Source organism: Trifolium pratense, linkage group LG5, assembly GCF_020283565.1.
Source record: "Trifolium pratense cultivar HEN17-A07 linkage group LG5, ARS_RC_1.1, whole genome shotgun sequence".
Classification (NCBI taxonomy): Eukaryota; Viridiplantae; Streptophyta; class Magnoliopsida; order Fabales; family Fabaceae; genus Trifolium; species Trifolium pratense.
Window position 1 is genome coordinate 573,814 of NC_060063.1, and position 11,432 is coordinate 585,245.

At 32.9% G+C, this 11,432-nt stretch overlaps 1 protein-coding gene across 1 annotated transcript; it reads right to left on the reverse strand.

Annotated features, from left to right (window-relative positions):
• Nucleotides 1-818: 818 nt before the first annotated feature.
• On the reverse strand, nucleotides 819-5,503 carry LOC123884169. Its single transcript, XM_045933196.1, has 6 exons — nucleotides 5,173-5,503; nucleotides 4,869-5,001; nucleotides 3,419-3,522; nucleotides 2,905-3,049; nucleotides 2,672-2,812; nucleotides 819-2,458 (listed from the first exon to the last, which is right to left on the reverse strand). The coding sequence occupies exons 1-6, from the start codon at nucleotides 5,211-5,213 to the stop codon at nucleotides 1,103-1,105; spliced, it is 1,920 nt and encodes a 639-aa protein (XP_045789152.1). The 5' UTR covers nucleotides 5,214-5,503; the 3' UTR covers nucleotides 819-1,102.
• Nucleotides 5,504-11,432: the final 5,929 nt, after the last annotated feature.

Here is an 11,432-nt window from a genome sequence, read left to right on the forward strand (position 1 = left end):
GGGGTTTGATTATGTGGGAATCTAACTCGATTACGGTCATTTCGGTAGCCGTTTGGTGAATTATGGATCCAAATTGAGTTGTATGCGAAGCTTTGAAGTTGTGACTCGAAAGCAGATTTTTTGCAGAATTTTGGGGGACATACCTTCACTAAAACGGTAATTAATCTCTCTTTGTAACTCCAAATTCAGTGGGGTTTGATTATGTGGAAAGATAACTCGATTACGGTCATTTCGGTATCCTTTTGGTAAATTATTGATCAAAATTGAGTTGTGTGCGAAGCTTTAAAGTTTTGACTCGAAAGCAGAATTTTAGGGGGGGCAAAATCCAACAAATTATAAAACAGGGGGGGTAAAAGTCCGCGTTTTAAAACAGGGGGGGTAAAATTCCGATTTAATCAAAACAGGGGGGGCAAAACTGCATTTAAGCCTTATTTATTTAACTGTAGCTGAACAGAGTCAAGGCAATGTAGGTCAATGTTATGTTAATAAAAAAACTAGAGGGCAGGAATGTATATTGATCGTTCTTGGTTGAGACCAAACATCAAAAAAACATTTGCCATAAATGGAGCCATTTTACCAAATTTGAGGAGAGGTCAATCCAAAAAAAAAAAAAAAAAGGAGAGGTCAATGTAATTTCTCTTTTAATTAATAACTAATTTCACATTTTATGTCAGATAAATAAATCTACTGCAACATCCGGTAATCCGTGTTAGAACTTCTTCACCGTGATGGAACCTATTTCAAGTCTCGACCATGTTTATCCTAAACAAGTAGAAAATTAGAATAGCGTCAATTTCTGTCGAGAACGCTTACAATCATACAAGGTTAAAAAAAAATATGAATTAATGTTGTGCATGCACTACCATTTACCACCATTAGTAAAAATGATGACTGAACAATTGCATACCACCAACACAGGCATAGCCATGGCTGATTGATAATATTTCAGCTCTAGAAAAGTCAACAATTTGTAATCAAATTATCAAAGTATCACCGTGAAATCTTCATCAATACCCCAACGGTACATCAGATTAAAATACGATGATCACACAATTATGTAGGTAAAAAAAGAGTATTTATTCATGTATATTGTTTCTCTCCCTTATGTTCCTCTCAAGGCCGCAAGCCTAGCAGCTAAATCATCATAATCAGGTAACTTGGGATGCACGTGTCGAGCTTCTTTAGATCTATCTGGCTGAAACGAAGCAGCTCGAGTAAACACTTTGTTGACTTCCGCCTCTTGTGTTTGATCATGAGGAAGGGAAACTGATCGTGCACGAGGGACCATATCTGGTGTCTTATCAGGCCCATCATCAATTTGGTGTGCATGGCGACTTTTAGACCTTCTTCTTGCTTTCTCATGCCCAGAGACAGATGATGGCTTTTTGCAATAGTGGAGCAGTAATCTATCTATTACCCTTTCCTCTTCATCTTTTTTATGTTGCTCATCGTCAAACAAAATTTGTAGGCCACGTTTTGATTCGTCTCGTCTCCTGCTCCTTGATTTTCTTGCAACTTCAGAATCTTCCTTATTGGCATCATTGTGTGTAGACCTTGATTTCGAGTGCTTCCGCCTCATAGATTTTTGTTTTAATACAGGGATTTCTTCAGCATCTTCACGGACAGGGGGTTCTTTCTCATAATCCTGTTTACTCAGTCGAGCATGTCTAGAGGCCTGCAAATCCTGTTCAGAATTATCCAAACTGGATCGGATTCTCTCTGTTGTAGAAGCAGCATCAGGCTTTTGATGTATTGAAGGAGTTGTTGGGATGCCATCATTGTCAATACGTGTGTTGTTTTTTAGTTTGGAATTAGGTTTTACATAAGGTGGTGGGATGGCATTACTGTATGGGATGGAATTAGGTTTTACATAAGGTGGTGGGATGGCATTTCTAGGAGTTTCATCCTTTTGAACTTTTCTCTGAGAGTTATCAAGATCAGGTAGGCCAACATGATTAACAGCAAATGGCTCGTTCAAACTGCTCTTTGAATGAATTCCTGCATGATTTGGAGACTTCCTAGCAGTGGCAGTGTCCTGGCTTTCTCTCACACGGGTGGCATTCCCCCATTTATTATGTAAATCAGAACCATTGTCGAATTGTTGCACTCTCTTATCCTGGGAAGAACACCCAAATGGTGGTTTTAGCATACTACCCTCCTTCCAATAGCCACCTTTCTGAGAAGTAAGCTCTTCTCTTCCTGGTAACGGATTGCCATGGCTATCCCTCGGCATACTGACTTCATCATGCCTACTTATTGGCTTGTATCCTTTTTCAGAGAGCTTGGATTTGAGATGAAGATGATTTTCATCTCCTTTTGAGACAGCAGCTTCCTTGCCATTCCGAAAATTGTGCCCGTCGTTAGAATAGTCAGGACTTTTCTGTAACAAAACCGCATCCTTGCCTTGTAATGATTTATTATAACCAACTGAATGGTCAGATTTATAAGTATTGTGGCCCTGCACAAGCATATGTATGTTATTGGTATTGTATATACACAAACATATAAGCATATGTTGAAATGGTTTCCCAACTGGAAAATAAAAAACTTGAGGAGGAAACTAATAATGTAAATAATGGGGGAAAATGTTAACTATATCAAGAATCAGACAAAATTTAAATTTGACAAACAAAAGTAATAGAAAGGCGTAAAAAGAAGCTGAGGACAACACCTGTGCGGAAGCAGAGGATTTTGACATCCTCAGTTCAAAAGCTTTGGAGTCCCACTTTATTGAAAACTCTGAAGAAATCTCTTGCATCAAGCGAACCTTCTGCTCCAAAGTAAAAGACTTTGGATTCAAATTTGCAGCAAACTGATAATTAACAATTTAATGAGTCAGTTCAGGAATAAGTCATAAATATGTATAATTGTAATGATATTAAAAAAAATAAGAATGAGAGTGACCTCTTGATTGACGTAACATTCTAGGGAGTTTCCGTATCTCTCCTGAAATATTTGCCGAAGGTCGCGTAACTCAGGTAGATCAGAAAATCTTGCAGCAGCAATAATCATACACGCTATAGCCTCCCTGCATTCCTCAGGGCATCCACTGCAAAAGAAATTGAAACAGTTTAAGTACATCAAATCAAGGGATATTTAAATACTGCGTGTGTCCAAAAATGCACATCAACAAACAAACAAAAAGTTCGACAACAGAATTTCACAGGAACTATTGGATAATGACAACTCCGGTTTCACTCGTATCAAAAGATTTACAGGGAAAACGGAGTAGTAGGGCCAATAATCAGATGATCGGCTGAAAATAATTATGACAAATAACAATATTGCCATAGTAAAATAATAAGCCTGACAGGTTCCTTTTATCAATTATCAACCATGATTCAAATGAAAAAAAAAAACCCTGAGAAATAAAAAATAGATTTAAAACAAAATCAATTTCTGCAAAATAGATTTATACCTCAATTTCTGCAGCACTGAGAGGTGCTTTAAAACAAAATCACACGTCCACTCAACAAAATCATAACAAGCTGTCAATGTCAACTCACCAATAAGTCCTTCAGCCTGTAAAACCATCTCATCAGGAAGATAAGAGTTAAATTAAGAAAATAGTGAGTTGCATACACAATAATCTTTGCCAAATTTAAAATTCTCACAAGTCCTAAGGTCTCTATCAATTCAAAAAGAACAGTCACAGTGGCTAAGAAATTCATATTTCCAATACATTAAACAAATAAAATAAAACAGTGAAAAACGCAAATCTCATCTCACTCAAATTCCATACTATTTCTAATTATCAATTAAATAAAACGAAATCTCAAATCGCGAAAACATCATGAAAATTCAGAATCCATTCTACATTCTTTGACTACCGGTAGAATCATGCGAGACCGAAACTCAGCATAACTATATTGATCGATTCCAGAGAATAATCTCTCGCAATTAAATCCATAAATTGTAACATCAACAAAAACTATTTCTAATTATAAATCGAATAATACAAATTCTCAAATTGCCAAAACATCATCAGAAATCATAATCCATTCAACATTCTTTGACTACCGGTAGAATCAAGCAAGAACAAAATTCAGCATAACTATATTGATCGATTCGGGAGAATAATCACACATAATTAAATCCATAAATTGCAAAAACAACAAAAACAGCAACAAAAACTATTTCTAATTATAAACCGAATAATACAAGGTCTCAAATTACGAAAACATCATCAAAATTCAGAATCCATTCTACATTCTTTGTCTAACAGTGGAATCATGCAAGACCAAAACTCGGCATAACTATATCGATCGATTCCGAGAATAAACCAAAATCCATAAATTGCAACAACAACAAAAATTAACAGCAAAAACTATTTAAAATTATAAATCGTCGAATAATAGAAAGTCTCAAATCGGCAAAAAATCATCACAATTCAGAATTTGTTCTATACATTCTTTAACTACCAGTAGAATCAAGCAAGACGAAAATGCTGCAAAACTATATCAATTGATTCCAAGAAATAATTTCTAATTATAAACCAAATTAAACAAAGTCTCAAATCATCAAAACATCGCCAGAATTCAGAATCCATTCTACATTTTGACCAACGGTAGAATCAAGCAAGACCAAAACGCCGCAAAACTACTTCAGTTGATTCCGAACAATAATTTCTAATTATAAACCGAATGAAACAAAGCCTCAAATCACCAAAATATCATCAAAATTCAGAATCCACTCTATATTCTTTAACTACCAGTAGAATCAAGCAACAACAAAACTCAGCAGCATAACTATATCAATCAATTCCAATAATAATAATCTCACATCTAAATCCATAAACCGCAATAACAACAACAAAAGCAATTGCCATTCCAAAAAAAAAAAAAAACAACACAACAAGAAGCAATTACCCTGCCATAAGCATTAACATCCAAACCATTCGCCAACAGATCAGCCATATCTTTCTTCAAAAACTTCTCCGTCGCTTTCCTCTTCCTCCTTATCACATCGATCCGATTCTTCGTCAATTTAATCAACGATTTACTGAAGTAAAAAAAAAACAAAAATCAACAAAAAAAAATATCAAAAAATCAAAAACCGCATCATAAGATTCATAACTACATTTTCAAACTCGTTCGATTTTTCTTCATAAGAAACTAAATCAAGCATGCAAAAAAGCGTAGAAAAAAAAAATCAAAAACCAAAATTCCGAACCATTTCGCGGCGAAACCACGACTGAGCAAACCGTCGAACATATTTGAAGAACGAAGATCTGTGAAGTTATGAAACTCGGTAGTTAGACTCAGTGAACGATTCAACTCGGAAGCTGATAATAGAAGATTCGGTTTTGGTTCGGAAGAGTAATGCGCAGAGTTCTATATAGTGGAAGACGACGAGGAAGAACTGAGAAAGAAAAAGTAAGAAAAATTATTTTTATACTGTTAATTAATGTTGATTCAATTACTAAAATGACCTTTGGATTTTGCAGGCATAAGCATAATTAACGCTTTAATAAGCATAATTAACATGATTCTCCGTCTCAATCGGGTTTTTTTTAATACGCAATGACTAATTTAGTTGATGTGTCCTACTAAGTCTTAACCTGTTTTAATTTAATGAGTGTAATGAGTTGACTACATATCAATTTTGAGACTAGTTATTACTCTGATTAATATTAATAGTAGTAGTAGATATTTAAGGAGAAATGCTAGGATTTTGAATAATACCATTATACCACTGTTAAGTTTTTATCAAATAGATTAAAGGGATATGCTGGGATCTTGGGTTTGAATCTGAATAAAGGTGTTCAATATAAAGATATAGATATTTATGAGTTGAGTTATGTCTTACGTACATTTTAGATTATATAGACACAAACTTCAGATTTGTATTAATTTGTGTGTTCTTGATAGTAGGTAAATCATGGTGCAAACTTGCTTACGAAACACGCTCTTACTATACCTACGGATATCTATATTCTTTATAATCCTCTGCCAGGCTGTATTAGCCTTTTATGATAGAATAGTGTTGTTGGCTTCCGTTTTAGTCGTAGAGTTCCTCTTTAGTTTGACCTAACGGTCTTCCTTTTAGAAAAAAATAATATTATGATGATAATAAACAATTAAATTATTAAAATATATTGTTTATAGTAGGTTATTAAACATAGTAAATTATTTTACCGTTACTCGTGAAATCAATAAATATCTACCGACATAAACATAGACGTATATAGAATAAAATAACACACAATTGAATTAGATATTCTGGATTTCTAGTTCACCGGAACTTAGAAAATCTAAAAATATCTACAAGTTTAAAGTGAATTTACAAAAGTGTTTATAAACTTTACTCGAGAACAAAATATTAATATAAATAGAGAATTTGTACACACAAATTTCTAAGTTCAAAGAGCATCTAGATAGGTGTTCATAAATTTTTCCCAACAACGAAGTCCTCATGTTAGTAAGAATTCAATTTTTTTTTATTTACTCTCTTATTTTCAAAATTCAACTAATGGTTTTTTAACCATTGAATCACTATTGGTGTCGATCTATTTAAATTTTATTTATTTATAAAATGCAAAAAGCAGATACAATACACATTTCTCTCATGATTCATTATACATTCATGTATTATCTATTCGCACTATATAGTAATTCTCTTCTTGTCTCCATGTGTGTATTTTTAGTTGAACAATTTTGTGAGATACGAGATAAATTCTTAACATATGATATTTTGTTTGAAATAATCATCATATTAGTCCTAAAAATATAAATAGTTGTCACATTGATCTCTGAATGCGTTAAAATTTCAAAACATTTACAAATATCTTTATTAGTCAATTTATTTTTCAAACATGTTTTTTACAAAAATAAAAATAGTTAATTTAATTTTCAAGTGTGTTTTTTATTCGTCAATTTATCCATAAAATTGTTTTTGAAAAAACTTCTAGAGATATTCTATACGATATAAAGACCGATGTGACAACGGAATGGTTGTTCGCACATAAGATGAGCTGGTTATCATTATAGCCTTTGGATTCACGACTTTTTAAGACTGAGAAACGTAATGAACGGTGTAGATCTAAAGTATGTGGAGTCAATGAGAATACTTATCCAACATTATCTTCACTAGACTGGTAAGAAATTAATTTTCTGACATTATCAGACTTTAATATCATGTACTGTATTTATTTATTTCCAATAAATATGTTGTATTTTAATCATATTGGAATGTTTTGGCAGTGTATATCATTAGACAAAATTAGCATAATTTTACATATTTGTCTTTTTCGATTAGTTATTTTCATATGTGATGTCACATTTTGATATATACGTATAACCTTGTAATTTGTCAGGGTATTTTTTTTAATGACACGATAAAGACAAATTGAGGTACGATATGTATGATCAAGAGATATGAATTATTTAGGAAAGATATGATTTATTTAGGAGTAATTCACAAGATAACAAACAAAATCATTCATTTTCACAATAAATACAGTTATTCTATTTTTAGTTATAGTGACGGTTATTTTTACTCAATTGTATCTTTAATGGGAAAAAACTAATTATACTTATTAATTGAATTTAAGTTTGATGGATAACATCAATCGATGTAACAAAAACAAAATAATGTTTAAGTAAGTTATTGGGCTCAGGTGGTTAATAATATGTTTCACTAAAAATGACGGATTTCGGGAGAACCCGAGTTCGATTTTTGGGTGGAACAATTTCTTGGCCAGACTTTACTTACCTCGCGACCGAACTCTAAACTACTAGGATCCCATTTCCCGAGGAACCAGAGGATTATAAATAGGGAATAAAAAAACAATGTTTGATATTGATAGTACTGGTGGTGATTGGTGCTGAATGCTGATAGAGATAATCACAGTTTGATTCCCCACAAGTTAACTGCGATCGAGAGAATGCTGGAACCACTTCATACAAAAATTGATCCTGAATTAAATTAGACGGTCCAATGAACTGAATACTAATGGTGAAAATCTAAAACAATGTTTCACAGTCGATAGTGAAACCACAACTAGAGAATTAACTGAAAATAAATTTAAGTCCAAAATATAATATGACAATAATTTTGTGTTAGAAAGGTACCAGACGACCAAATGTGTCCTACCCATTAGGGATGGCAATGGGCGCCCACGGGTGCGGGTTTGAGTGATACCAAACCCACACCCGAAATCAACACCCAAACCCAAACCCAAACCCAAATCTGTTCGGGTGGCAAAACCACACCCACGCCCACACCCATTGGGTTCGGGTTTTTTACACCCAAACCCAAACCCACAACACATTTTGTACTACTTTGCAAATTTAAGCAAAACAAGGTAAATTTAAGCAAAAACAATGGAATTTAAACATATTGTCAATCACTTAGCAAAAACATAGGTTTAAAATTACAAGGGAATTTAAAATTACAAAATAGTCTTTCAAGAAATTAAATTACAACTAAACCAAAATTAAGTTCTTGCAACTTTCAAGCAAAATTCAAACACAATTTTGGTTTGTGGTTTGTGAAAAACCTAATTTTACTTTTACACTTATATATATATGTGGGGGTATTTAGGTAATTTTAACATGTTTCGGGTGGGTGTATGGGTTTCGGGTGTGGGTTTGAGTGATACCAAACCCACACCCATATTTTCGGGTGTCACCCAAACCCAAACCCAAACCCAGTCAATTCGGGTTTCGCCCGTTGACTTGGGTTTGGGTTCGGGTGGGTCTCACGGGTTTGGGTTTTTCTGCCATCCCTACTACCCATGATCCCTTTGTGGAGAGGACCAAATATTCAACCAGTTGTTACAACTTCAACAACAGATATAGTAAACTATCTCAATAAAGAAAAGGACATTGCTTTACCAAAAAAAAGAAAAAAGAAAAGGACCTTGCTTTGATAGGCAAGCATAGTCTTCAATACCATAATTATTTTGTGATAAGACGAGGTGATTTCCTTATTAATTATGACATTAATTTTTATTTTTTTTTACAAAATTATGACATTAATTTATATGTTCTTCTAATGGTGTAATTTTTTTACACATATGTCCAATCAAATTACGCTAAGTTGATATTTGTATACATATTTTAGAAACTAATTTAAAATGTTGTATCATAGAATGTTTGATTGAAAACTAATTCAAAAATGATGTTCAATGCACTTTCTTTTTGAGAGAAGAAGTGAGACTTAATAAATATAAATAAAAGTGGAAAAAGAGTAACAACAAAGTAAAATTTTGTATATTTGTTTGTTGTATGAAAAAGAAAATTAAAATAGAGCATAAAATATTAATGAAATAAAATAATATGGATAAAAGAGAAAAAGAGTAAAAAATACGAGATGATTGTTTAGACATTGAGTAGTATAGGTGTGGGGGGAGGAACAAGTTGGAAAACGTCTATTTTCTCATTTAATTGTGTAGAAAGTAGGAGGAAATAAATGTAGTATATAAAAATGACATATAAATCCTTTAAAAAATGAGACATTATAAAAGAAATTAGCCAAATTTTCTTTTATGGGGCATACCTTTAGAAAGCTTAGACCAAAAATTGGTTTTAGAAGCTAAAGTTGAGTTCTCTACTATTAGCTTTTTTTATTTTATTTTTTTATTTTAAGCAATTCACTACTATTAGCTAAAAACACGGATTCACGCTGATTAAGTTCAAATAGTCTACAAAAAAATATAGATTTGAAGTTTGAACTGAATAGTGATTTTGGGCCTGTTTGTTTAAGTTTAAAAAAAAAATAAAAATTTGAAAAAAATCTAGAGAATTTTTTATAGCGATTTTGAAGAAAATCTAAAGCTATTTTCTATTTGTTTACGATCATAAATATCTATTTTCTTATAAAATAATTTTTAAAAGCCGTTTTTGTAAGGATGATTTAGGCCAAGTACCCAATTCTAAGATGATATCTGAGCATCTTAGAATTGGAAGGTGAGTCTAACTCGACCTTATAAAATCAGCTTGTAATGTGATGATTGCCTCTACTTTATAAACACATACATAAATGCTGGATGACCCGATCAGAAAACTGATAAGGTTAGAGGTGGGAACAGGCCAGGCCGGCCTACATGGCCTTAAGGCCTAGCCTACATAGGCTCAGGCCAGGCCAGCCTATTTCTTTAAATAGAGCAGGCCAATGCTTTTTTATAAGCCTATTTAGCTAAAAAGGCCAGGCCGCAGGCCATTAAAAAAGCCTTTGAGGCCTACTAGGCCGGCCTATTTAAGTTAACATGAATAATATTTTTATTACGATTATTATTTATATATTAAAATTTATACTTTGATTAAATTATAAATCTATTAACTTTTTAAGTAATTTAAGTTTATTAATCTACATTAGTTTTTAACATATATAAATGTATTATTATAAACTAGAATTGAAATATGATGACATATATAGTCAAATTCTCTAAAATATCAAATGGAACATTATTTTATTAGTTCATAAGTATATTTCAAAATAAATATAATTATTTATTTAAATATGTTCATATGAAATAGGCTTTTAAACAGGCTAACAGGCCACATCAGACTTTCAAAAGGCCAGGCTCAGGCCTAGAATTTAAGCCTATGATAGGCCACAGGCCAGGCTCAGACCTTCGATTTTTTGACAGGCCAGGCTCAGGCTTGGCAAAGCCTAGCTCGGCCTAGCCTATTCCCACCTCTAGATAAGGTGCGGCCCAGCGTATCATGAAGGAGGCTCTAATACCATATTAGAATTAAGTATTAAGCCTAATTCATCCTTACAAAACTGGTTTGTAAGGTGAGGATTACTTCATACTTATAAACCATTATCAAGACCAATTCACATTCGATATGAAACTTCCTAACACCTTATGCTTCTGATGTAACATTAAATGACTCTTTTTTATCATAAAAAGAAGCTTAAAAGACAAATCCAAAAAAAAAAGACAAAATTTATCAGTAATAATATATAATTTTGACTATATATATTGAGGCTTTTAGTCAGCAATGAAAATCATATACGTATATGGGCTGCTGGAAAACTAAAGTTACAAATTACAATATTATTCATAAATAAATTTCATTAATATTATTCTTTTTTTTATTATTAAAAAAAAGCAAACAATTTATTATCCACACTCTAGGCACAAGAAGTGCCAAGAGGGGAAGAGAAACAAAAAGATACAAGAGACAAAGCACCACCTGGGCCTGAACAGAGGGAAAAAATGACGCCCCCAAGAAACAACAACAGCAAAACAATTAGGCCTAAAGTATTAACAACTATTAATACAAATTCTAGGCTCCCTACTCCATTCATAATAGAGCTAATGGCAAATCTTCAATCTTTCCGAGCTCCATTTTCACGACGTCACTTTCACCTCCTCAATAATGTCTAGGGGCTCCGTCACTTTCTCCTTCATGCTTTCTCCAATTCCCCTCATAAGCAAATACATTGCTCTTCCTAAGTTTGAGGTGTTTGAATAGAGT

What these genes read in the sequence shown, in the direction of transcription:
- LOC123884169 (XM_045933196.1), bottom strand. Translation starts at nt 5,213, where the DNA reads ATGTTCGACGGTTTGCTCAGTCGTGGTTTCGCCGCGAAATG. An exon ending in ATGTTAATGCTTATGGCAGG is followed by an intron (nt 3,523 to 4,868) that starts GTAATTGCTTCT and finishes ATGGTTTTACAG; the next exon opens with GCTGAAGGACTTATTGGTGA. An exon ending in TCAGTGCTGCAGAAATTGAG is followed by an intron (nt 3,050 to 3,418) that starts GTATAAATCTAT and finishes TTTCTTTTGCAG; the next exon opens with TGGATGCCCTGAGGAATGCA.